This window comes from Rosa chinensis, chromosome 6, assembly GCF_002994745.2.
Source record: "Rosa chinensis cultivar Old Blush chromosome 6, RchiOBHm-V2, whole genome shotgun sequence".
In the NCBI taxonomy this organism is placed as follows: domain Eukaryota; kingdom Viridiplantae; phylum Streptophyta; class Magnoliopsida; order Rosales; family Rosaceae; genus Rosa; species Rosa chinensis.
The window spans coordinates 6317737-6344656 of NC_037093.1; the positions used below are offsets into that span (position 1 = coordinate 6317737).

Below are 26920 nucleotides of genomic sequence, written 5' to 3' on the forward strand. Positions count from 1 at the left end.
ATTTCTCGCCAATAAGATTTTTTGCAAGGTAATTTAAGTGAAGAAATCGATTTCGGAGATTGTTTTGGTGTTAAGACCACCTATTGGGCTTTATGATTTAAGGTTTGGGCCGAGATTCTTTCATTTGGGCCCAGAAGGTTACAGAAGTTTAGTGAGACGATCGTTTGTTGAATTTTCGAAGATGATAAATTGAGTTGTAACTGTAATACCCTACATATATTATCAAGATGCTTAAAAATTTGTTCGATGGTCCAAAATCAAATATCAATTTTTATGGGATTCACGTGATGACAGGTTCGTAGGAATTTCAGAGAATTTTTTAATACTCGGGTTATACCTATTATGATTAAAAACGACAATAATAATAAATCAATCAATCAATAAAAGAAGAAGAAGAAGAAGGAATTAATTGAAACTTAGATGGTGCAATTTGGGCCGTTCATCCCAACACCACCTGATCTATACCATCTGTCTTAGGTATATATAACCAGATGGAAGGCTGAAAGTGGGAGTCCCGATCTCGGGGTCTCTCTGGAACCCTCTCGAAAGAGATCTCTCTCCCACTCTCTTGCCCTCCCCATCTTCTCTTGCACGTTCAACGCAATCTAGCTTTCTCTATCTGTGTATCAGTACCACCGCCAGAGATTCGGGTCGGGATGTTACAGTAACAAAGTCTCGGATTTTGGGTTTTTATGAAATCGAGTTTTAACAGTAATTGCTATTTAAACAAATAATCTCATGGGTCCACCATGCTCCATCAATAAAATTTGTAATTGATATGATAATTCAATCAATAAAGGGCATAATAGGAGTTTCAAAAATTTAACCATCACTCCCAACAATTTGCTTTATATAAAAGATAATAGATTTATAGGTGAGCCTCTCAGGTATTCTTATTCAAACAATTAATTTTGAATTATACTTTTTTTTTTGTACCTACAAATTTCTCAAATTTCAAACTGCGTTTGAAAATGGCTTATTGCCAATCTATAAGAGACAAGAAATTCTAGTAAGCTAGGTGCAATATTGGAACCCGAGACAACAAGGGAGTAAGCATGCGTCTTACCCCTCTTACTTTTATGAGGACAAACTTTGCAATTTAGATTCAGTTGGATGAACGTAATTACCTTGAAAGCATATTCCTCGTCTAATAATACAGGTCATTCCACTCAATGAAAGTATTATTTTTCCTTCAGTTATAGGTAAAAAATAAAATAAAATTTGATTTATTGTATAATGATGTATTGATGTTTGATTCATTATTAACTTACCAAACAGATAAAAGATAAAAGAAAAGAGAAAAAGAAACAAAATTATAAGGGAGGATAGTTAGGGTAATTTGTAAAAAAGAATTGAACTCAAATATTAGAAAAATAGAGAGGGTGTGTGAATAGAGAAAATGGGTGTGTGAATAGCACCACTCTTGAATAAATGCTGTTTATAGTAATAGTAAAATAGCAAAAGCTGGAGAAAGAGGAAAATGGGTACTAAGAGTGTGTTTGGATGAGGGAAAAAATGATGGAATTTAATTGAAAGTGAGGATTTCATAATTCCTAAAAGCTAATTCCCTCGTTTGACATTATCAGATTGGAAATTTTAAATTTCTCAGTGGAAAAAAACGAAGGAATTCGTTATTTAAATTCCTCATTTCAATTTCCACCAAAATAGGTGTCACTTAGAGATGGCATTTTGTTAGCCCGGTCTCTACAGCATGAAGAGGTCCTATTCGAGAGTGATTGTTCCCTTTTGGTTCAAGCTATAAATCAACCTTCTCAAGATTTGTCTACTATGAATGTGTTGATTGAGGAAGTTAGACACTTGCTGTAAGACCATTCTGGTTTTACTATTAGTCATGTTAGACGGGAAGCCAATGTAGTTGCTCATACGTTGGCATCTCATGCTCTCAGAGATAGTGATAGTCAAGTTTGGTTTATACTCGCTCCCAACTTCATTAGGGATGCCATTCGAAACGATGTAATCGTTATCTGATTCAATGAAATTAACCTTCAAAAAATAGGTGTCATTTATGAAATTCCTCTGCAGTATTTAATTTTTATTTCCAAAACAAGACTTTTTTCTATTTTATCTTTTTATTTTTTTTAAACTTTCTTAATTTATTACATATTTCAAATCCTAAATAGATGCAACCAAACAATAGAAATTGCAATTAATGAAATTTTAGATTGATTCAGTTAAAGATTCCATCATTTATAAATTCCTACGACTTTTATAATTTTCTCATCCAAACGCACCGTAATGGTATAATATTATGTGAATTGGGTAGTTGGGAAGGAAAATGAAAAAGTCTTATGTGAAAGAGAATAAAAATAAGGGGCTGTGACCAGTTACCCATTTTTAGCCCAATATTTGCCCAATCAATCCACCTTCAACTGTTTGTGCCCACTTACCCAATTCCACAGTGTCATGACTCATCTAGGCTCCGGAAAAAAATGTTATTACGGTAGTGCCACTGCACTAAAACCGCACGACTCGTCAGTTACCCATCTTTATCAAACGTCAAACCGATTCAAAACTCTTCCTCCCTCCATACCCGATTTCTCTCTCTCTCTGCCTCACTCCCTCACTCCCTCTCTCTCTCTCTCTCTCTCTCTCTCTCTCTCTCTCTCTCTCTCTCTCTCTCTCTCTCTCTCTCTCTCTCTCTCTCTCTCTCTCTCTCTCTCTCTCTCTCTCTCTCTCTCTCTCTCTCACCTGGATTCTCACCGTTCTACGGCGACGACGCTTCAAGGTCCGGCAATTGTTTTCTCTTTTTCGGCTTCGAAGATATCGGAAAAGGTAAAAACTTAAATTCCGACTCCGTTTTCCAGTATCTTCATGTTTTCTGAGGTACCTATACCAAAATCTTCCGTTTAAAATAGTTGAAGTTTCATTTTGGTTACATATCTGTGAAATTTCTCGAACGACTTTGCATGTTCCGAAATCGGTGAAATATAGGGTTTCTGGTTCATAATTGAGATAATCTGATACGAATGTTGTTTATGGATTATAATCTGTTAAATTAGAGAAAATGAGGTGTGATTGAAAGCCTATTATGGAGTCATAACCTTAAAAGTTGTAGCATTAGTGCCCCCCAGTAGACTTCGTATTGGGGGCCAATGATCACTGCTTTATTCATTGACGGACTGAAAACTGCTATTCCAAAGTAAATGTAGTGTTAAATTGCAGTAGTCTTTAAATGAAACAAATGGTGAGGTTTGTGTCAGTCTAGTGGGGGGCAGTAGACAGATTATTGACCCTCATAATGTGGGTTTTTACACATTAACTGTTGGTTTGAGTGTGAATAACTTCTATAAATTGTGAAACATAGGAAGCAGTGTAATGTTTGACACAAATGGTGAGGTTTGTGTCAGTCTAGTGGGGGGCAGTAGACAGATTTTTGCCCTCATAATGTGGGCTTTTAGACATTAACTGTTGTTTTGAGTGTGAATAACTTCTATAAACTGTGAATCCTTGAAACTGGTGGAAGTTTTGATGGTCTATTGGGGGGCAGTAGACACATTAGTGCTACCCAATAATGTCTTTCTTATGAAACAGTCATCATCTATTGTTGATTATTAAATGATCATTTTGGTTTTCTTTGTGATAAAGTGCAATACACTGTGAATCCTGGAAACTGGTGCATGTTTTGATGGTTTACTGGGGGGCAGTAGACACATTACTGCCAACCAATATTGTCTTCATACGAAGTCAGAACCCTTCTCTTAACTATTTTGTAATGATCATTTTGGTTTTGTTTTGGTGTAGAATGGGTAGACCAAAATTCACCTTGATGAGTGACTCAGAAGAAGATGACCGGAGTTCAGAGAGTTCAGAAAACTGCACTGAGACAACGTTTAACCAACCCCTGCAAAGAAAATTTGACGAAATCAGAACGAGGAAGCGACAACAAGCAAAACACATTTCTGATGAAGAATCTGCTGAAGATGAAGTCAATGAAGATTCAGGACGATCGACTGAAGAAGAATCAGAATCAGAAGGTGAACAGACAACGAAGAGGTTTGTAATCAAAACAAGACAACAACCAAAAAGGAAACCAGTTAAAGAGGAAGAGGATTCAGAAGAAGTAAAAACAAAGAGGAAGAAAGCCAAGAAGCAAAAGAAAGGGGCAATCAAGAAGGAAGAGCAAAAAAAGGAGACCCAGAAAGCAAAGATTGAGTGGAAGCAACAGAAGTGCACACTCAGTGCATTCTGGAGAATGTTCAACGCACACAAGGATAGAATACCAGACACCACAAAGGAGATTTTGAGGGGTACAGACTTTGGTGAAATGATGGAACCGTTCTGGCAGGACAAGATAACCGAGATCCAGCTCCACAAGCATGAAGCGGACCTGGAGATACTCATGAGGCACTTCGACAGCACAGACAACAAGTGGAAGTTTGGGGATGTTGTTATGGAAATAACGGAGGAGGATGTCACGGCTTTATTTCACCTTCCGGCTGAAGGAGAAGTGTTCAATGTGAACAGGAGGGTGGTGAGGGAAGAGATGGAAGACTCCCGAATATTTGGCAGCCCTTTAAAGACGCAGGCTGTCCTGAGAACAAAGGTGGAATCGATGCTGGTAACTGAGTTGACAAAGCCTGCAAAAGAGAAAGATGCCAGGAAGATAGCCGTGCTAATGATCACATATCTATTCAGCACATTCTTCTTCGCCCGAACCGGTGCTCAGATCACATGGGATATGGTCGCCGTATGTGAGCGGATTGAGAACATAAACAAGTACAACTGGCCAAGATTAATTCTGAACTTCTTGATGGAAGGGCTACAAAAGTATAGGAGGAACAGTCCATCTATTTTGAATGGATGCCTTCTTCTCATCTATTACTGGTTCCTTGAGAAGACCAAAGCAAAGACCTGGATACCTGGAAAGCAGAATGAAACTCCACGATTCATCCGATGGTCGATAAAGGAAATATTTAGCCTGGAGCAGCTGTACAGGAACGAGAACTTAGCCGTGGTAAGCAAATTTCAAAAACATTACATCTATGTTCTTTTCAATGTTTACTACACAGTACTGACTTGTTAAATGTAACAGGATCTGATAAAAGGTGGACCGTGGTATGCAAAAATTAGACTGGGTGATGAGGTGTAGGACACACCAAGCTTTGACAACTGGGTGAGTGGCTCAACTGAGCTTGTATGCTGCCAGTAATTATGGGGCAATAGATACATTATTGGGACCCAGTAATGTGTTGACACATGTTCAGTTATACCTTAAACTAAACCTATGAAGTGAATAACTGATTTATTTTAAAACATTGACTTGTTTACATGGAAATATGTGCTTTTATGGTAGTCTAGTGGGGGGCAATAATATTATTACTGGCCCCCAGTAAACACATTATTGGGGACCAATAACTTGAAGGTCTTGGTTTTTTTTTTTTTGCAGGTGCCCCAGGCAAGCCAAGCGGAAGAGGAACAAAATGAAAGGTTGACGGGGAATATCAAGGAACTAATCAGGGAGATGGAGGCAGCCATTGGTGAGACAAAGCCCACAAAAGAAATGGAGGCAAAGCTAGGAAGGCTTGCTAAAGCAAACGAGGAACTGAATGCGCAGAACAAAGATCTATGGGGCAAGCTGAAGGTTGCCGATGAGAGGATTAAAGAGCTGGAAATTGAAAAGAGGGCAAAAAATAACCTCATCAGGGCGATGTACATCCGGCTTGAAAAGGAGAAAGGAGAGGTCCCCCCACCACAAAGACAACTTGAGATAGTTCCTTTCATGCCGAAAGTGGTCCCCCAAGATGAAGTTGAGGGTGAAAATCCAAACTTTGGACCAAGCGTCGGAGAGGAAACCCATTATGCAGCCAGTGTGGGAAACTCGACGGACACGGTGACGTCAGCGTTTCCTATTGCACAGGAAGTACCTGAAGAACAATATGAAAGCCGTTTTCAACTGGGGCAACAAGAACCTGGTAATGAAGAGGAAGATGAACAGCTAGATAACATCATAAGGAATATTGCTGAGAAAGAAGTGATGGCAGTAGTTGGAAAGGTAAAACAGAAGGAAGGGACCCATGGCAAACAGGAACAACAGAAGAAAACTCCGGAGATACATTCTATAGTGAAGAACGTGAAGACATACCGGAGGGCTGCCAAGAAGGCTAGAGAGGAGGAGTGGGAGTATGACACTCCGGAAGAAGCAAAAATGAGGAAGAGAGCTGCACCTAAGAAAGCTGGAATCATGCCGCAAGCGCAAAGAAAAATGGAACACAATATTAAGATCAAGGGAGTCAAATGCGATAAGCGAACATGGTGGACACTGGACCCAGCAGTGGCAAGGCACTATCGAGACTTCTTCAACGTTGCTGTGAAAGACACGTAAGTACACAGCCTGGTTTAAAATTGGTATAACAATTCAAATTCCATTTTTCATACTGATAAAATCTGCATTGGAATCAAATGTTTCTGTTTGAATAGGACCGAGTACTGGATGAGCACTGATCTTCTACGCCGGATCTCTAAGCACGACCTAAGAGTAATCATCCAAGAGGGGGACATCGAAACTGACGTAAGTCTTTCAATGAAAGGCTCCATTTAATGATTTATTGGGTCCCAGTATAATGATTACTGCCCCCCAGTAAAATGCGTATCTCATGCAATTTTATTTTCTCTTGTTCACTTATAATGTTCTGATGAAAAATCCAATGACCCAATTGCAGGTGATCAGCGTTTATATTGACTTGTTGAAGTATGATGCAGAAAAGCAAAATGCGCAAGTGGGATTCCTCACAGTAGACGCATGGGTATGTAGCCTAAACCAAATACATTGAGTTATGTGTTTATTGGAAAGCAACATTGTGTAAAAAGGCTGAATTATGTCGTACTCTTTGTGTTTTGGGGGGGGGGGGGGGGCAGTAATCATTCTACTGGGGGGCAGTAGAGCGATTATTGCCCCATTTTTGATACTGAATATATATCATTTTGTGTTTTGAAGATGTTCTGTTTATTTCTTTCATATTGATTGTAAATCAAGTGGTCTATGTCTGGAAAATTGGGTGCCAGTAGGCATATTATTGGCCCCCAGTAATGTTTCTACTGCCCCCCACTAAACCAGCAAAACTTGCACCAGTTTCAGGATATTACCCAATTATTTTTAGTTTTAACTTGAATTAACTTGGTTACGTTCTGTATACAGTACTATGCTATAAAGTATGAACAGACCAAAGAACAAGATGATGACACTACACCTTTTGAGTGTGGTGTCGAGACAATGATTTATGAACCCCTGTGGTCAGTCTTCCGTTGCAAAGAGGTGCTAGTACCAATTCACCACACCACAAGCATGCACTACACCTTGCTGGTAATTGACAATGAAAAAAGGAGGTTCAGTCATATGAATTCATTGAGGCCACCAATCGATGAATTCACCAATGAGGAGAAGTACCACCGAAATGCAGCAAGAGTGGTATGTAGTAATTCCCGAATGTAGTTTTATGTTTTCCATACTGTTAGCATGCTTTTGTTGAACTAAAATTCTATAACTGCAAAAAACAGGTAAAGCACATAAAGAAATTCATACATGCTGTGAACTTGACTAAGATGAGAATACCGGGCGAAAGCCAAGATCCAGATGTCACTTGTGAAAAATGCAAAGGCGAAGATGATAAGGGAAACCTGATTATTGTTGAAGAAGCAATGACTGAGGAGGAAAAACAAACCAGGAACTGGATCTTAACCAATAACGTTGTGGAGACAAACTATGAACTCTATGAAGACTTTGAGTGCCCGCAACAGAACCCATCATCGTAAGTACATTAAAGCAAACTATTTGTCCTAATAGTTGTGTAACATTTGTCGTTGCTGCCTACATTCCTAAACACCCATTATTTTTACTTCTTTACAGTGGTGATTGCGGGCCCTTTATGCTCCATTACATGGAGAGCATTGTAAATGGAGTAGAACCAACCAAGGAAGGCGGGGACAACATGAGGAAAAGATTGCTTGAGAGGTTCATGCACCTACTACTGGGCAGAAAGTGAGGCATGAGATTAGATATAACATATTTAGAAAATGTAGTTTTCGTATCCAAAGAGTAGGGATTGTAAAGTTCTCGTACTAGCCTTATCTTCAAACTATGGTGAAAAGAACTGCATTTTTGGATGATATAATATACTGTTGCTGACTTCAATTAGAAGCAGCCACTTTACACAAATGCTCTAAAGTAGACATGTTACTACCTCCCAATAATTTTTGTTGTTTAAATTTGTGGGCAACATTTGAAAAGGGTTTCAAATCACTAGGTGTCCTTGAAAAGATGACATTACTAGGGGCCAGGAATTTGTTAATTGCCCCCCCCCCCCCCCCCAGAAACCAACCGTAAGCACTAAAAACAGCTCAAACCTGTTCGGAAATTGGCTTCAACTATCTAAAAGCAACTGTAATAAACCCAAAAGTATAATTCTGTATTCATGAAAAGAATAATGATTGTTTGAGCCTGAATATACAAGGAGTCCTTGAATTGATGACATTACTGGGGGGACTAATATGTTTATTGCCCCCCAGAAAACAAGCTGTAAGCATTGAACCTGTTGGAAAATTTTACTTCAGCTATGTAAATGCAATTTTAATAATCCCAACAGTAACAATCTGACATCTGAAAAGAAAAATGATTATTTGAGCTTGAATATAAACAATTACTGGCCCCCAATAAACCAATTACTTCCCCCCAATAGACAAATTCAAAACCTAAAAACTCTTTACAGAAACATATACTACTGCTGAACGAGAGGTTCAGTGCAGCTCAACTTGTTATGAGTGCCCATTTTGCCACAACGACCACAACGAATCAGCTTCTTTTCAACCTCTCCAACCGACTTGAACCGCTTCACCCTAGGCCTCCCGGGGGGCCTCTTCGCAAGGGGAGGTAATATACATTCAGAAGCAGATTCCGAAGAAGACATATCAACATTGGTTATCGGACGGATGGGAAAACTGTAGCTCTTCTTGAACATATCAACATGAAAGTACTTATCAATATAATCATATACATTCTCAGAAGCAGCTTGTAATGCAGCAAGGCCGTGAGGACAAGGAAACACTACTAGGATAAAGTTCATAGACATCAGTTCACAACTGATGTTAAAAAAAAAAAAATCCGATGTCTTAGTGGGCGATGTTAAAGATCGCCAAAACTAAGACATCGGTTCACAACTGATGTCTATTTTACAACGAGACATCGGTTTAAGGTCCAGAACCGATGTAAAAACATTAATGTGATCACCATTTTGTTGTATTTCTCTATTGCCAAACCTTCATATTTTGGCATTAGATGCTTAATGAAATATAGGTCTAACAATACAATTATCCATTTTAACATCGTTTCTGATTTAGAAACGATGTCTGATAATATTTTAGACATCGGTTCTCATAAATTTTTTCTTGTGGTTCATAAGCTTTTCGTGTGTTTGGTACATAATATTTCACTAGACATTCAATCTATATTCTATAGTATAGTTTGAACTGATGTCCATATTTATGCTAGACATCGGTTTTGTTTATATATCGATGTTCATAGTTATTCTAGACATCGGTTTTTCTTTATATATCGATGTCCATACTTATTTTACACATCGGTTTTGTTTATATATCGATGTCCATTGTTATACCAGACATCGGTTTTTGTTTATATATCGATGTCCATAGTAATCTAGACATCGGTTTTGTTTATATATCGATGTCCATAGTAATGCTAGACATCGGTTTTTGTTTATATGTTGATGTCTATATTTATACTAGACATCATTTTTGTTTATATATCGATGTTCATAGTAATGCTAGACATCAGTTTTTGTTTGGTAACTGATGTATTTTCTCATTCTTGACATCGGTTTTGGTTTCCAAACTGATGTATTTTCTCTTTTCTGACATCAGTTTTTGTTTTCAAACTGATGTAATTTGTGTTTTCTGACATCATTTCTTCATAAGTAACTGATGTTTTTTTCATATCCCTTTCCTGCTGTATTTGGTACTAGAAAGTTGATCCACAAATAACATGAAATTCAAATGTACTTTAAATATTAGGGAATGTATTAATTTCTATTAAGGCCAAGCAAAACAATGATAAAATTGACACATCATATACATTAAAACTAATGAGCCATGAAACTTAACCCTCCATATACATTAATATGAAGGCTTGAGAAGAACAGCAACATTATTCTTCAGATACTTCAGCACAGCGTTCCTCTTCTTCTTAATCGCCCCTAGCCTCACCTTTATGCTCTTTAATTATATCAGATTTGCTGCATCAAAAAGACCCAAAATCAGAATCCAAAACAAAACTTAAAAGAAACAGGAAACCATACTCTACATAAACTTAGGCAGAAAGACAAACTGGGTTTAAATTTATCATTAAAAGCATACCTGCAGTAAGAATTTTCAGTTTGGCATCCAACCCCGTCATCCCAGAAAATATTCATCCATGTTTCAGTTCAAAGAACTCGGGACACTAACCATGAAACAACTGTATAACAGCTGCATGAACTTGTATATGTTGCTCTTCATATGAAACAGCTATAGGCTGAATGATATTTAATTTTAAAATCATTCTCAAATTACAAACAGACATTTCCAATCAGACTATAAAGTGAGAATTTCAAGGAAAATATGCAATAAAAGATGGGAAAAAAAAAATGCTAATTTTGTATTTCAACTTTCTAGATCAATTACTACAATCCACACATAATATTTAAAGACATACAAAACAGTACAACAGATCATCAGGAATTTGGTACTCTTCGTGGGACAGTAACAAGGAAATAACAAGGATCAAAGATTACCAACCCAGTCATGGCAAGCAACAAGAAAATGATCTGTCCCATGTGTGCGATTCCAGAAAGGATACTTCCCAGCAATCATGTTCACATAGTCTCTGAGGAATATTGCCAGTGGTTTAATTTGATGTGAACCAGGTACATAAAGCTTCAACTCCAATTGGCGCATGCTGTAAGGAAGATAAAATAAGTGAGCCTTTTCTGGGTCTCTTGTGACAAATTGCCTGTTTCCCTCCATCAACCTCATGAACCATCCTTCAGAAGCATAAATTCCGTTGAGATGAGGTACAGTACTATCCAAGCCAAGCTAAATGGAATTGTTTTTTATTTTTAAAGTCTGAATTGTTATAACATTATTATAACATATACGTCAAAGGGGAAAAGATCAATGCAAGTACTATAAATTCCTCTCAGTCTCAAACACTTGAACAAAAACTAGTAAAATTGTTTACCTATCACTAACTTTGGAAACTATTAACAAGTGGAGAGCTGCTGATCTTCAATGTCTTCCTTTCATTGTGTGTGGTTCTCAGATTTCAGCCTCTCTTAAGTTCTGGTCTCAAATAGTTTATCCATCTCAACCTGCAACTCTTTCCACACCTCTCCAACCTTGCAGCCGGCCAGTACACAATAGTCAGATCAATAACATGTGTAAGTAAACACATGCAAACCCTTAAAGAGATCGATAGGACTCTATGGTACACCAATAAGTAGACAAATATCCTGCCAATAATTTTCCTGCCAAAAATCCCCAGTAAATATCCACAGTAATACATATCAACATATCAAGGAGGCACAAAAAATCGCATTTAACATGTCAACAAAACTTAAAACATTCTGAAGCCTATGCTTGTCTATGTTAAATACATTTTCCTTGAGGTAAAACATAAATGTAGTAGCCATAAATATATTGATGTGCATAGAAGTAATATGTTTGGCTAATGCATCATAGCTGGAACTTCCTAAAATTAAATGCACTGCTATCCTACATATAGTTGAGATTTGAGAAGCAGCACTAACCAGTAAAGTACTCAGATAAGCTCATGACTTACAGTACAGCCCCAATAACACGCTTAAAAAAATAAGAATAAAAATAGAATGAAGTTGCAACCCTAATAAAAACAACAATTTTTCTATGAACATACCGTGCTGTCATCAATCTTGAACCATTTGTTCTATCACTTGTACCACTCATATAAGGCGCCAAGTCCAGAATTTCAGGAAACCGTACAGGCTTATTGATCTTCCCAAATTTCCCCAACATTTTCCTTGAGAAAAAAAAAAAAGTTGAAACGATAAATATGAGAAAGTACGTAAACTCTAAAACACCATTTAGTTAGAATCAATTACCTGAAATCGCTTCAATGCAATAGTAAGGACATTGGGAGCTTCCAGTATTGTCAACATATCAAGTAGGCTGTCATCAATCGTATTTAACATGTCACCATAGGATACAAAACGACATTTAAACATGCATTTTTAACACACCAAAATCAGCAAACAGAAAGAGCTACTGCCCAGCTAAAAATTCAAGTTAAGCTGAATCCAGTTAACTTATAACAGAGAAAATAAAACATCAACTTACATAAGGAGAGCCTACAGTCTCAATAAACTGCATATGTGAAATATAAGATGAGGGGTTGTAGCAGTTTAAAAAACAATAAATATATAAATCACAAATGTAAATTGGGCAATAAGATAACATAAATTGCAAGTAACAGAGTAAATTGAACCAAATATATAAATCACAAACGTAAATTGGGTAATAAGAAACAGATCTATAACTGATTCCAATTTCCAGCTATCAACTTGACAACTCCTGATTGATCAACTTGAACATAGAGCAACAACTGTCGTTAGCCAAATGGAGTTCATAAATCTAGAAGTTTTAGTTTAATTTTACATTGTAACTACTATTTTTTAATTGTTTCCTATAGCTCAAACACCAAAAACAGAAGCAAGTACTAGAACAAATTAGTCTCTACTTAGCGACTAGAGATAAATACTGGGACTTCAAATTACCTAACATCTCCTTATACATAAAAAGCCCTGTACCCAAGTACATACCACAATAAGCGACTGAGAGAAAACCTGATTTTTCTACCTCCCTGTCCGGTGGCGAGCCCTTTCACCGTCGTCGGACAGGATTTTGTTGGCCCTGCATGGGTCTGGAGAGAGCCGGACTTCTAGATCAATGTCTGGTTCGAATCGGGGAGGTTTCGGTAGCACGCTGTAGGGTATTACAAGAAGCAGCAGTAGGAAAGGAAAACTGGAAACATTACTTGTTTGGCAACAAGAAGTTCAATTAGTCCTCCTGGTATTAGCATCAAAACCCTGGTCCCAACAGTTTCCTGCAAGTGTCAAAAGAAAATCTATGGTAAGGGCCAAGTAGCACGTACTTCTACATTTAGGGGAACAAGGAAAGGAAACTGCAGGATTGAGGGGAACAAGGATAAACAAAAACAAGTAGACATACCTGGAGTCTAGGGGAACTGAAGAAGACATACAAGATCGGGTTCTTGGATGCTGTAACAAGGTATTCCTACAAGGAAGCACTGCAGAAACTACTGGAAAAAGAAGTAAGTATCCATCCAACATCTTGAGTAATTTCAGTCCCGGAACAGCAACAACCCATCCACTCAACAAACCTAAAGTAACCCCCAAAATAGCTCACACACATAGATATAGATGAATTGATACATAGGATTAGAAAGAAATTAATCGAGAAATTAACCAAAAGATACCCAGAAGCAATTGAAAACAATTTAACGCAAAATCGAGGGAGACCTAATACCTGAATCGATCGCGAGGCTTGTCTTAAATGTTAGGTCTCATCTTCCATGGTGGGCTCGACGAGGGAACAAGGCGGAGCTCCGGCATGGACTGCGTCATTGGTGGATTTGGTGATTTGAGGAGAGAGATGAGAGAAGAGGTGTGCCGGAGGAGAACGGAGACGGAGGCAGAGAAGGAGCAGAGTGGAGACGGAGGCTGAGGCGGAGAGTAGTTGGGTGATGGTTGGAGGCGGAGGATGAGGAAGATCGAGGAGGTCGGGTGCTGGTAGGGTGTCGTGGTGGGTAGGGTTTGAGAATGAAAAAATGTCGTGCCAGTCAATATGACTAAGTGTTGGGGAATTGAAATTTTGTTCCCCCGCGTTGAAAATTTGGTTCCCCGCGTTGAAAATTTAGTAACTTAGCCATTTTCCGCGTTTTTCAAAATTTTGAAAAAAAATTTAGACATCGGTTAACTATTAGAAATGATGTTAAATCGGATTTCTAAGAACCGATGTTAGAAATTTTTTTTACATCGCCTCAAATCCTAACGACCTAACTGATGTCTATGACATGATGTCTATTAGCATTATTCTAGTAGTGAAAACAATTGATCTGCCATTTCACACATGAACATGAATGATCGGAAATGTTGACTACATATGAAAAGTCAGATCTAACCTCATAAACTCCAGGGCTAGAATAATGGACACTGAAACGGCGAGATTTCTCCATCTGCACCTTCAACCTTTCCTCCATTTTGGGAGTTAGTTCTGTGGTCCAACGTTCTGCCTCTTCCCTCCTCTTACCCGCCATCTCCATTTGTTTTATTCTTGTCTGGTCCAGCATACAATAGACTGGCATCAAACGCTCAATTGCAATCCAAGAGTTAAATGATTCAGCAATCCCATTAGCCATAATTCCATATCAACAGCTAGTATAAAATGCACGGCACCAATTTTCCACAGGCAATTCAGCAAGAAAGGGGTCAATAATATCGGCACCACCAACTGCTCTAAGCAACCGCAAATTGAAACGGTATTCCTTCTCAGTAGAGGAATATGCAACCTTAAAAAACTTCTGCTTAACATCTTCTATCAATTTTGAATTACCTTTACCCCTATATTTACCGGCAAGGTTCGCCACCAAGTGCTTGTAACAAAACAGATGAGGATTACCAGTAAATACCTTATCGAAGGCACTCAACAATCCAACACCCCGATCACTAATAAATGTGATAACTCTTCCTTGAGGTTGAAGCAGACTCTTCAAATGCTTGAAAAAGAATGTCCAGTTTGCATCTGTCTCAGAATCACAAAAACATATGGCTAGAGGGTAGAAACCTGCAGTATCAGATCACAGGAAAATCAGTCTACTGGGGGCCAATAATGTTGTTATTGCACTGCAGGAAACTATCACAGCGTCGCACAGCAATGTAAAAATGATATCTATCACAATGAAAGAAACTAAAACAAGAAATATTAAGCACACAGATGAAACTATTACAAAAGCCAATATTACTGGGGGCCAATAATAAATTTAGGGGGGGGCAATAAACAATACAGCTACCTTGATTTCCATTCCTCCCAGTTGCAGAAAGAATCTGACCCTTGGAAATGCTTTTACCAAACGTTCCATCAACATACAACACAGGCAAACAGAATTGGAAGCCTTCTACACAACCTCCGTAAGCTACGAAAAGCCTCTGAAAACGATTTGAAGATGGTTCAACTTCCAACACAACAGAAGAACCGGGGTTACATGCAAAACAGCTTCCTTATACCAAGATAACTTGCTGAACGTGTCTGCATCGGAACCATAAATCGCTTCCTTAGCCCGATGCTTTGCTTTCAAGGCAACCTTGTAGGAAATATCAAACCCATATGTTGATTTGAACTTGCTCATAATCTCCCTTGGCTTCAATGAAAGATTATAGCTAACATCAGCAGCAATGCAAGTCTTGACAACCTTGGATCCCAAAAGCTTGTGCTTTTGAGTCCTAACTACACCCTTGCAAGTGTGAATATTATTCAACTCTGTTATATAAAGGTAACCATTGGCAGATGATGAAAAAGCACGAAGATGCCAATCACAACCTTTGGTTCCAACATTTACACAGACCGCATGAATACAATCCAAATCATTTCTCAGGAATACAAACTCGAAACCAACTGCAATTGCATACTTCCTGAGCTTCTCACGAAGCTCAGCAGCACCATGAAACTTATCCCCGACCTGATGAATATAAGAACTCCACTCATCAGACAAATACGTCTTGTGAACTTCAGTCCTGAATGCATCACCCAAATAATCATCTTCATCAATAACTTCCGAACCACTATCCACCGAACAAGATCTCCTACAACCTCCCCCAATCTTTAAAACTGAAATATCGACACACTCTAACCTATGTATTCTAGCAGAGCAAAACAGCATCTGGAAATCACGATCGTTACGAAGAAAACAAACTTCACAACCTGGAACTGCATACTGAAGCTCAATAATATCACTTGGCAAAAACTGGAATGTACGGAAAATGTCTTCATACAACTCAGAGTAGCTCATGCATTGATATGCATTGATTCAAAGGAATCATATAACCTTTGCCAGAGTAAAGGCACCTAGCAACCAGGGGATCAGCCATAGACCTGCGAAAAAAACACAGGAGAACGAATCTATTATTAAACCTAAAACACATATTACTGCCCCCCAATAAACTGAGTAGTGCCCCCCATTGATTTAATCAAAACTACAAAAACGAAATAGAACCAGTATCAAATTACTTTTACAATAATGAAAAGGATAACTAGACAACAATTACAGCGACTTAATAACACATAAAAACATTACTGCCCCCCCAATACACAGACTACTGGTCCCCAATAATATAGTCAAAACAGCCAAAACAATCTTGAAAATGTAATAAATTGCAATGCATTCAAATAAAAGATCAATAAGCAACAATTATAGATACTAAAATATCATTGAACACACATTATTGGCCCCCACTAGAAATATTACTGCCTCCCATAAATTTAATCAGAACTACCACAACACTCCGGAAACCGCTCAAACCCAAATCCAAGCATGAATTCACCAATAGAAACACGAAATTAATACAGAAATTCAAAACTAACACAATGCACTCAAAAACAACTGGAAGTTCAAATCAAAACTGCAAAAACAATTCAAAACCAAAACAAACATAACACGAAGCTCTGATTCAGAAAAATCAGTTCAAAAATAACACAACAATTCGTACACAAAAATTCATAAAATCAAACAGATTAAATCGAGCTAAAAGCCAAACAGAAGCAGATTCCGCTAAAGAAACAAAAGCAAACCGCAGTGGAGGAACACAGAGAGCATCTCGATCTCGATCCATGTGAAAATCGCAGCAGATGTTCTCTCTCTGAATCGCAGATCTTCTACCACCAGCGCCCAATACAAAACGCAGAGCTTCACACACCGAAATCGCCGGAGAACTTCACAAACCGGAACCAGGGAGCTTCTCTCTCCTGTCTCTAGAAATCGCACAGCTCCTCTCTCTCTCTCTCTAAAATGATAGAGCTCCACTCTAAAAAACCAGGGAGCTTCTCTCTCCACAAATCCAGCCAATACTCTCTCTCTAAAATCGGAGAGCTTCGCTCCCTAAATCTCGATTCTGTTACATTTTGAAAGCGTTTCAGTTATAGAGGGGCAAAAGCGTCCTGAAAATTGAATAAAACAGGCACGTGTTGAAAAGGTTGGGTAATTGGGGTTTAAAAATGAAAACTGTTGATTAAGTAGACAATCTCTTAGAGTGTTTGGATAAATGGGGTTAAATGACCCCAAAATTGGGTAAATGATCATTTACCTTAAAAATAAATGAGTGGAGTGTATGTATGAGAAGTATATTAGTAGTTTAGTGGTGTATGAGCATTTCCCTTTTTATTTTTTGTTTTGCTATGATCCACTGCAGATACAAGTGGGACCAGTAGTTTCAATGACCAGTTTGATAATGACGCGTTTTTTGTTTTTGTACGCACAGTAAAGACAATCTGTAAAATCAGAAATTGCATCGAAGTTTCGCTCACAAGACTTTTAGAAAGGAAAAATGCAACTGGTATCTCCTTGCTAGTTTAGCTGTTCTCCCTCAGTTTTCAGACCAAAGGAAAAAGAAAAAAAAAAACAAGTCATTCTCATCCTCAATGACTACCCAAGCAGATATTCCTTCTTCTTCTGCTCCTCTCCCTAACTACGATGTCTTCCTTAGTTCCAGTGGAGAAGACACCGTTCGAAATTTTACAGATCATCTCTATACTGCTCTGGACCAGAAGGGGATATTTACATTTAGAGATGGTGAAGATGGTGAAGAACTCGTAGCAATTGAAGAATCAAGATGTGCAATTGTGGTTCTTTCAGGAAAGTACACCGATCCTTGGTGTTTGGATGCGATTGCAAAGATCGTTGAATGCAAGGAAGTGATGAAACTGACAGTACTCCCAGTCTTTCATGATGTGGATCCATCTGATGTGCGAAAACAAACAGGGGATCATTTCGGGGAAGCCTTCTCGAAGCATGAAGAGGCCTTTAAACACGAACCGGAGAAGGTGCGCAGGTGGAGACGTGCTCTACTTGAAGTAGCCAATCTCTCTGGATGGCAATTGCAAAATGGGTAATCTTCTTTTTCTCTCAGCTGCATTTCATTTGGTAAACGTTTGTTTTGATTATGGATGCATGACCTGCTACAAAAATTGGGTAAGAAATTGTTTTCCAAGAATGTGAGCCTGGCAAACGTAGATATGATTAGATATGAGTAAGTACATACCTTCATATGTTGTTTTGTTGAAATAAATTGGAATTCTCTACTGCATATAATGTTTGGCAGGGATAATCCATCCGCAGATCTTCAATAAAATATATAACTTGACTCTTATGATTAAATTGGTGGATCTAAGTTTGGCGATTTGCGTTTTCTGAGGGAGGGATAAAATTAATATGAATGGAGTGCCTATTTGTAGTCAGATTATGATCAGATTTCAACTGCAAACTCTTCTAGAGTTGAGAGATCGGTATTTGCATTTATTTGTGCTAAATGAGCGAATGGAAATGTTTTTGTCTTTTTTCTTTGGACCTGTTACTCGCTAACTCAGCGTTTTATCTATTTCTTTTTTCTTCTCAGGGATGACGGAAAATTGATTGAGGAAATTGTTAGGGCCACAATAAGTAATCTAGGTGATACCTATACCTCTTCAAGTATTGACAAGGGCTTCATAGGAATGGATTCCCGCATTGATGATTTATTAAGCAATTACATATGTACGCAGCTTGGTGGGGTGCGTTTTATAGGGATCCATGGCATGCGGGGCATAGGTAAGACAACAGTTGCTCGAGCTATCTATGATGAAATTGGTCAGGATTTTGACCGAAGCTGCTTTCTTTCCAATGTTAGAGAATTGTCTAATCACAATGGCCTAGTTTCTCTACAAGAAAAACTTCTTTCCATAATCCTGATGGTAAAAGTTAACAATATAGAGAATGAATACATAGGAGCTTCTATGCTACAAAGGCGGATGTGTAGACTAAAGGTGCTTGTTGTTATTGATGATGTGGATAAGTTGACACAATTAGAGAAATTGGCTGGAAGTCGGGACTGGTTCGGTCCAGGGAGTAGAATCATCATAACCACCACAGATATTCATTTGTTAGAGGCACATGATGTTGATGCTACATACAAGGCTACTGGGTTAACTCGTGGTGAAGCTATTCAACTATTGAGTTTAAAGGCTTTCAAGAAATGTACGCCACCAGAAGATTATTTGGACTTGTGCCACTGTATATCATGGTATGCTCAGGGGCTTCCGCTGGCACTTGTGGTTTTAGGTTCTTTTCTATTAGGTAGAAGCGCTGATGAATGGGCAAGTGCAATTGAAAGGCTGAACAATAGACCAAATAGAGTAGTTACGGATGTGCTTCGGATTAGTTTTGATGGACTAGACAATAATGACAAGGGTGTTTTTTTGGACATTGCATGTTTCTTTAAAGGAGAGAGTATAGATCGTGTAACAAGAATACTACACCGATCCAACTGTAATCCAGACATTGTGATACAAGTTCTTGTGGACAGAGCTCTAGTAACTGTGGTTGAAAGACAATTATGGATGCATGACCTGATACAAAAATTGGGTCAAGAAATTGTTTTTGAAGAATGTCCTCAAGAGCCTGGCAATCGTAGCAGGTTGTGGAGTCCGCAAGAAATCATCCATGTACTCGAGATGAATAAGGTCAGAAATTAGTGTATCGAATTAAAACCTATGGTATCTTGTTTTTCTCTTTTCTTGTGCAACAACTTAATTGTTGTGTGCGTTTCATTTTGACGTCTTGAAAAGTATTTTCTAATTAACTAATCCTGTTAGTCTTTGTTTTCATGGATAATCACTATTCCCGTCACTCTTGGTTAGCAGGGTTCAAGTGCACTTCGAGCCATAGCCTTAGACTCTCCAAAAACAGAAGATATACACTGCCACCCAGAGGCATTCTCTGTGATGCAGAGACTTCAGTTTCTCCAAATCCGTAATGTGAATATGAAGGAAGGCCCCAGTTATCTTCCTGGGGGATTAATAGTTCTGGAATGGAGTGGGTATCCTATAGGAAATCTCCCACAAAATTTTGATCCTAGGCAATTATGTGAACTTAACCTCTGCTACAGTAGCATTAAACAACTTTGGAGTGGAATAAAGGTTAGTTATTTTTTTATCTATTTTTTTGGATAACCTGTTCTGTAGCAGCATTGCTGCTTCTATAACCGACAACTTCACAATGATTAGTTAGTGGTCAGCAGTGAAATTGAAATGGTGTTCAGCTCTTTGACCCCCTTTCTTAGTTTTGCTCAATCTTGTAGGATAACTGGTTAGACAGCTGTATTACTAGAAAATAAAAATAAATTAGTGAAAAGCATTTATAGTCGAGTGATAGTTTGAAAAAGATATACTTAATTTGGCTTTGGTTTTGTGCCTATTTGTTTCTTTTGACAAATACTAATACTATGGTTTTGTACATGTTTCTATGTTTTGAACAAACAGAACCTGCCCTATTTGACAGTCATCAATTTAAGCTACTCTTGGAAGTTAATTAGGACCCCAGATTTTACACATGCTCCAGGGCTTGAAAGATTAATTCTTGAAGGTTGTACAAGTTTAGTGGACATCCACCCATCCATTGCTCACCTGGAGAGGCTTACTTGCTTGAATCTTAAAGATTGCAGAAGTCTTGAAAGTCTTCCAAGTAAGCTTGAAACAAAATGCCTTCGAATTTTTGTTCTTTCAGGCTGTTCAAAAGTCAAGAAAATTCCAGATTTTGTGGGATGTATGGAAGGCTTGTTAGAACTTTATTTGGATGAGACTGCTATAGAGCAATTACCTATATCAGTTCGACTTCTGACTGGCCTCATTTTATTAAATTTGAGAGATTGCAAAAATCTGAAGAGACTTCCAAGAGACATTGGCAATTTAAAGTCCCTCAAGCGTCTCAATATCTGTGGATGCTCAAAACTTGAAACGCTACCAGACAGCTTGGGAAAGATAGACTGCTTGGAAGAGCTTGATGCGGCTGGTGGTAGTTCCATAAGCAATATACCATCCTCTATTTCCTGTTTGGAAAATCTTGAAGTGTTATCTTTTGGTGGATGTAAAGGGATGTCAGGCAACATGACAAGATATCCCCTCAGTTTTCTGTTGCCCATAAGTGGTTCAGGTGGTTTGCGTTCTTTAACGGAGCTAAATCTCAGTGACTGTAATCTTCAGGAGGGAAGCATACCGGAAGATTTTGGCTGCTTATTCCCTTTAGTTTCACTAAATCTAAGCAAAAACAACTTTGATAGTCTTCCAAAAAGCATCAGACAGCTTTCAAAGCTTCGCAACTTGAATTTGGAAAGTTGTAAGACTCTTCAAAAATTGCCAGACCTCTCATCAAGCTTAAACTTCAGTTTCGGGGCAGACGGCAGTTTTTCACGGGAAAGGCTGTCATCATGTTTCAATCTGATTAATTGCTCCAAATTGGTTGTCAATCAACGATGCAACAATATAGCATTGAAAATGCTATGGAGATCTCTTCAGGTGGTCTCTCTATCTGTTTCCCTTCTTCTCTCAAATCAAATGTTTCATTTCACAGTCTTAACATTCTATTGTACAGGGAATTCCTTCTGCAGGAAATAGATTTGAAACTATAATTCCTGGCAGTGAAATCTCTGAGCTGTTCACTGATCAAAGTGCAGGACCAGTTATAAGCATGGAGCTACCTCGACAATGGCAGAAGAATAAGTGGATGGGATATGCATTTTGTGCTTGTTTTGTCATCCGTCGAGATCTTCCAGTTCCAGCTAACCGGCTTGGTAAATGGAAGTTCGGGACCCATAGCACTGCAAATGGTCTTCGATTCGAAGTGAAGCCTAAGAATCTGGGTGTGGCTGGCTGGTGTCCTTCCTTTGTCTGCAGCCAAGAATTAGGCCAAATTGAGTCGAAACACCTTTGGCTATCCTTTGTCTCTGGTGATTATTTTGGAACAGCATGGCAAGAAACCTTTCATAACATCGAGTTTACATTTAAAACATTAGGCACTGGTATGGAGGTGAAGAAGTGTGGAGTCCGTTTGATATACAAGCAAGATTTAGATTTGATTGGAATGACAAGATGATTCCAACTTCCAAGCAAATTTTGTTTGCAATCATTTGACATATCAGGAGTTGAAAAGTTGTCATTGTTAAACAATGCCTTTTATCTCGAGCAAACCAGTGAATCAGGCAACTTAATGAGGTTGGTGTGCAGGCAACTCAATGAACATCCATATGCTGCTGAGATGAGGATCGGTACCAGTGAAATGATGAATTCCAGTGTTAAGCTTTTGTGATCTCTCGGCGGTGGCTTGAACCCATGTGTGTCTTACATGACTTGGATTGCTATTTTATTTTAGTACTGATTTTTCACAAATTGAAATACTATTGTTTAGCCATCAAACTTTAAATAGCCGGTGTAGTTGAAATATTGGAAATCCTTATTTCGTCGTTCTTGATCTTATGTTATTTGTTTGGCTTGTGCCTTGTATATTACTGTATATGCAATTAGCCCGAGACTGAGAGTACCTTATTCGTGTTTGAGAGTATGCATAAATTAACAGAGAGAGGGAGAGTATATTTGTGTGTTTATTCTTCTCACAATGGAGGGTTTATATAGGAATACAAAGCTAGTGTGAAAGCTCTAAGATATTATCATTTTGGTGATAATCATCTCTTGGTTGATTGAGGGCTGCAGCTCCACGTACTTGTCTTCAATGATGATAAGTGTCATGCTGTTGCTCCTTGTCATAAAGTATGTCACACAAGTCCTCATACACTCAAGTACCTATATTTATACATTCAAATACCTATTACATGATATAGACATTTATGCTATGATTCATACTATGACTCATACAATATGACTCATATATACTACAACACTCTCCCTTGGATATTTCATGTCAATAGCATTTGTCTAGGCCGTGCGCTTCTGAGTTGCCTCGTTAAAAACCTTGCCAAGTAATTAAACCCTGTGGGAAAAAACAACCTTGGTCGAAGGATAAAAAGAGCACAACGCGCGTTTGAGTGTGGAGTATGTTTCTGGATACTCCCCCTGATTTAGACTCCCCCTGAAGATCGTGGGAGTTCGGATAACCTTCTCAATCCGATTCTCTTCACATGTTTCTCAAAAGGGGATTTTGGTAGCGACTTAGTAAATAAGTCCGCTACATTATCCTCTGATCGGATTTGATTTACTTCAATATTTAGAAGTGTTTGTTGTTGCTGACTGTAGAAGAATTTTGGCGATATATGCTTGGTATTGTCGCCCTTGATGAAACCTAATTTCATTTGCTCAATACAAGCTGCATTATCCTCGTAAATGCATGTAGGTTCATTTGTGGTAGACTTCAAACCACAAGCTCCTCGAATGTGTCTATTTACATATCTTAGCCATATGCACTCACGCACGGCTTCATGTAGAGCAATAATCTCTGCATGATTTGAGGATGTAGCAACAAGGGTCTGTTTTGTGGATCTCCAAGATATCGCGGTGCTTCCCATGGTAAAGACATAACCTGTTTGGGAGCGACCTTTGTGAGGGTCAGAGAGATACCCTGCATCAGCAAAGCCCATCAAAACATCATTATTATTTTGATGGAAGGGAGGAGGAGAACGTCGGCCACCATGAATGGTGTCGCCGGCGTCTATATTACGGAAGGTGGCTTTTTGCCTTGTGGGGTCTGATCCCATGCTTCCGTCTTTTCTTCTCTCTCTGTAGGGATAAAACAAGCCCATATCAATCGTACCTTTCAAGTATCGAAAGATTGTCTTTATACCAATCCAATGGCGACGTGTTGGTGCAGAACTATGTCTAGCTAACAAGTTCACTGCAAATGAGATATCTGGTCTTGTGCATTGAGCTAAGTACAATAATGCACCTATTGCACTTAGATATGGCACTTCAGCCTCTAATAAGCCTTCGTCCTCATCCTTTGGACGAAACGGATCTTTTCTGGGCTCAAGACTACGGCTGATCATGGGTGTACTCACAAGCTTTGCTTTATCTTCATTAAAGCGCCTTAGTAATTTTTCAGTATATGCTGACTGATGGATCATAATCCCATCACTACGGTGCTCGAGTTCTATTCCGAGACAAAACCGTGTTTTCCCAAGATCTTTCATCTCAAATTCGGATTTCAAATATTTAGCAGTTTCCTTTAACTCATCTAGAGTTCCAATTAGGTTCATGTCATCGACATAAACTGCTATAATTGCAAATCCTGAACTTGTCCTTTTAATGAACACGCATGGGCATATTTCATTGTTAATATATCCCTTCCCAATCAAGTAGTCACTTAGACGGTTATACCACATCCGTCTAGATTGTTTCAATCCATATAGTGAGCGTCTCAATCTTATTGAAAACGAGCTCCGTGGTTTAGAGCCTTTTGATTTGGGTAATTGAAGTCCATCTGGAACCTTCATATATATCTCTGAATCTAGATCCCTTTAGAGATATGCTGTAACCACATGCATAAGCTGCATGTCAAGTTTTTCGGAAACTACCAAACTGACAAGGTAGCGGAACGTTATAATGTCCATTACGGGAGAATATGTCTCCTCGTAGTCGATTCCAGGGCGTTGTGAGAAACCTTGCGCCACAAGGCGGGCTTTGTATCTAACAACCTCATTTTTCTCATTACGCTTTCTAACAAAGACCCATTTATGGCCAACAAGTTTTATATTTGGTGGTGTCAGCGTTATAGACCCAAATACCTGTCTCTTTGTTAGTGAATCCAATTCAGTCTAGATCGCATCTTTCCATTTAGACCAATCTGCCCTCCGTTGACATTCTTCAACGGAGCGAGGTTCGATATCATCGTATTCTATAATTCCTTTTGCAATATGATATGCAAATGCATCATCAATAGCCATAGAATTTCTATCCATTACCACATGTATACTAGTGTAATTTATGGAGATCTCTCTATTTTCTGGAATTGGTTCTGTCATTGGAGCGTCCTCCAATGATGTCTCTTGGACATAACCATAATCCGGAATATTCTCATGAGATGGATTATTTGTATCGATGATTAATGGATTATTTTGTGCCAAACTCGCTTTCTTTCTTGGGCGAGAATCCATCGAACCTATGGGCCTTTCGCGCTTCCTGGCAGGAGCCGTGGGCCTAGCCACTACGTCACCCATATTGGGGACGTTGGCGCCATTCTCATGTACTTTTGAGATGACATCATGTCCTCTATTGTTAGGGACATCAATCCTTGCAGGCACATTTGCAGCAGGTATGTGTGATCTTGTCACTTTAGCGATATCAGAAAACGCATCAGGCATTGATTCTGCTACGTTCTGAAGATCAAGAATTCTCCGCACTTCTATTTCAGACTGTGCGGTTCGGGGATCAAGATGAGACAAAGTGGGGACAAACCACGACAATTCCTGTCTTTTCTGTTGAACATTAGTGTTAGTGTTCATGTCTCCCCCTAACGACGGGAAGACTGTCTCATCAAAGTGACAATCCGCAAATCTAGCGGTAAATAGATCACCTATCAAGGCTTCTATGTAGCGGATAATGGTTGGAGAGTCATATCCAACATAAAGACCTAATCGTCTTTGAGGACCCATTTTGGTGCGTTGTGGCGGCGCAATTGGCACATAGACTGCACACCCAAATATGCGTAAGTGTGAGACATCAGGCTCATACCCAGTTACCATCTGGGACGCAGAAAATGGTTGGGTGGCAGTGGGCCTCAGACGAATAAGCACAGCTGCGTGTAATATTGCATAGCCCCAAGCAGAAATAGGGAGATTGGTGTGCATAACCAATGCTCTAGCAACCATTTGAAGTCTCTTAATGGCAGCATCTGCGAGACCATTTTGGTGTGTACATGAGGGACAGGGTGTTCAACCTCGATCCCAATGGACATGCAATAATCATCAAAAGTTTTTGATGTAAACTCTCCAGCATTGTCAAGACGAATTGACTTAATAGGATGATCAGGGTGGTGAGCCCTTAATTTAATGATTTGTGCTAGGAGTTTAGCAAATGCAGCATTTCTTGTGGATAAGAGCATGACATGTGACCAACGTGTCGATGCATCAACCAACACCATAAAATATCTAAATGGTCCGCAAGTTGGTTGGATAGGTCCACAAATATCACCTTGTATTCTTTGCAAGAATGGTATATTTGCTTTAGTGTCCTTTGCATAGGATGGTCTCGATCCTACCTTTGCTAAAGAGCAAGCTTTGCAAAATGAATGATATGAAGTAATTCTTTGGACCAATCTTTGGTTTGCACTTCTTTTCGTTTTGAAGAATGGATGTCCGTGTGAAGTTTTCAATATACGGAGCATCATATCACGACCTGGATGACCCAAACGGTCGTGCCAAAGTCTGTATGTGTCAGAATCCCATAATTTTTCATTCATGACATGGTTGGATTCAATTACTCTAATAGTGGTTGCATACAATCCACTAGAGCGACACATAAGTTTCTCTAATACTCGTGTATTTCCGTAGTTATTAGAGGTGATGCAAAGGAACTCTTGTCCATTCTCACAATGTGTTTCCACATGAAAATCATTGGCTCTTATATCTTTAAAACTCAATAGGGTTCTTCCAGCTCTAGGAGCATATAGAGCTTCGGTGATATTAATATTTGTGCCATTTGGCAACAAAAATTGAGCTGGTCCTCGACCATGAATCAATTGTGATGATCCTGCCATCGTAGTTATTGAAGATCGACTAGGCGTCATCCATAAAAATAATTGCCTATGTCGTAATATAGTATGTGTGGTGCCACT

At 38.8% G+C, this 26920-nt stretch overlaps 3 protein-coding genes and 1 long non-coding RNA gene across 10 annotated transcripts; 1 reads left to right on the forward strand and 3 right to left on the reverse strand.

Moving 5' to 3' along the window:
* Positions 1 to 8732: 8732 nt before the first annotated feature.
* LOC112170695 lies at positions 8733 to 9083 on the reverse strand. The gene has a single exon (XM_024308019.1). It carries the CDS (start codon positions 9081 to 9083, stop codon positions 8733 to 8735), a length of 351 nt encoding a protein of 116 aa, XP_024163787.1.
* Positions 9084 to 10008: 925 nt separating this feature from the next.
* LOC112173464 lies at positions 10009 to 13911 on the reverse strand. 6 transcript variants are annotated; one of them, XR_005801892.1, is made up of 8 exons: positions 13588 to 13910; positions 13270 to 13357; positions 12144 to 13144; positions 11939 to 12061; positions 11246 to 11531; positions 10804 to 11048; positions 10384 to 10540; positions 10009 to 10262 (listed from the first exon to the last, which is right to left on the reverse strand). It is a non-coding gene; the product is annotated as an uncharacterized LOC112173464 (long non-coding RNA). The 6 variants fall into 6 exon arrangements; XR_005801895.1 differs by having other exon boundaries at positions 10384 to 11048; positions 13270 to 13348; positions 13588 to 13911; XR_005801890.1 differs by having other exon boundaries at positions 10384 to 11048; positions 13588 to 13911.
* Positions 13912 to 14488: 577 nt separating this feature from the next.
* LOC112170696 lies at positions 14489 to 16126 on the reverse strand. The gene is made up of 3 exons (XM_024308020.1): positions 15323 to 16126; positions 15131 to 15266; positions 14489 to 14904 (listed from the first exon to the last, which is right to left on the reverse strand). Exons 1-3 carry the CDS (start codon positions 16124 to 16126, stop codon positions 14489 to 14491), a joined length of 1356 nt encoding a protein of 451 aa, XP_024163788.1.
* Positions 16127 to 17647: 1521 nt separating this feature from the next.
* LOC112174701 (disease resistance protein RUN1) lies at positions 17648 to 22728 on the forward strand. 2 transcript variants are annotated; one of them, XM_024312496.2, is made up of 5 exons: positions 17648 to 18218; positions 18726 to 19827; positions 20008 to 20283; positions 20626 to 21657; positions 21734 to 22728. In XM_024312496.2, the coding sequence occupies exons 1-5, from the start codon at positions 17752 to 17754 to the stop codon at positions 22232 to 22234; spliced, it is 3378 nt and encodes a 1125-aa protein (XP_024168264.1). In that variant the 5' UTR covers positions 17648 to 17751; the 3' UTR covers positions 22235 to 22728. The 2 variants fall into 2 exon arrangements, with proteins under 2 accessions (XP_024168264.1, XP_024168266.1); XM_024312498.2 differs by having other exon boundaries at positions 21816 to 21965.
* Positions 22729 to 26920: the final 4192 nt, after the last annotated feature.

Coding starts and splice junctions, on each gene's coding strand:
- LOC112174701 (XM_024312496.2), top strand. CDS start 17,752: ATGACTACCCAAGCAGATATTCCTTCTTCTTCTGCTCCTCTCCCTAAC. Junction 19,828..20,007: donor ATGTACTCGAGATGAATAAG/GTCAGAAATTAG, acceptor CTTGGTTAGCAG/GGTTCAAGTGCACTTCGAGC. Junction 20,284..20,625: donor AACTTTGGAGTGGAATAAAG/GTTAGTTATTTT, acceptor TTGAACAAACAG/AACCTGCCCTATTTGACAGT.
- LOC112170696 (XM_024308020.1), bottom strand. CDS start 16,126: ATGAGCTACTCTGAGTTGTATGAAGACATTTTCCGTACATTCCAGTTT. Junction 15,267..15,322: donor ATAAGGAAGCTGTTTTGCAT/GTAACCCCGGTT, acceptor AATCGTTTTCAG/AGGCTTTTCGTAGCTTACGG. Junction 14,905..15,130: donor TGGGAGGAATGGAAATCAAG/GTAGCTGTATTG, acceptor CTGATACTGCAG/GTTTCTACCCTCTAGCCATA.
- LOC112170695 (XM_024308019.1), bottom strand. CDS start 9,083: ATGTCTATGAACTTTATCCTAGTAGTGTTTCCTTGTCCTCACGGCCTT.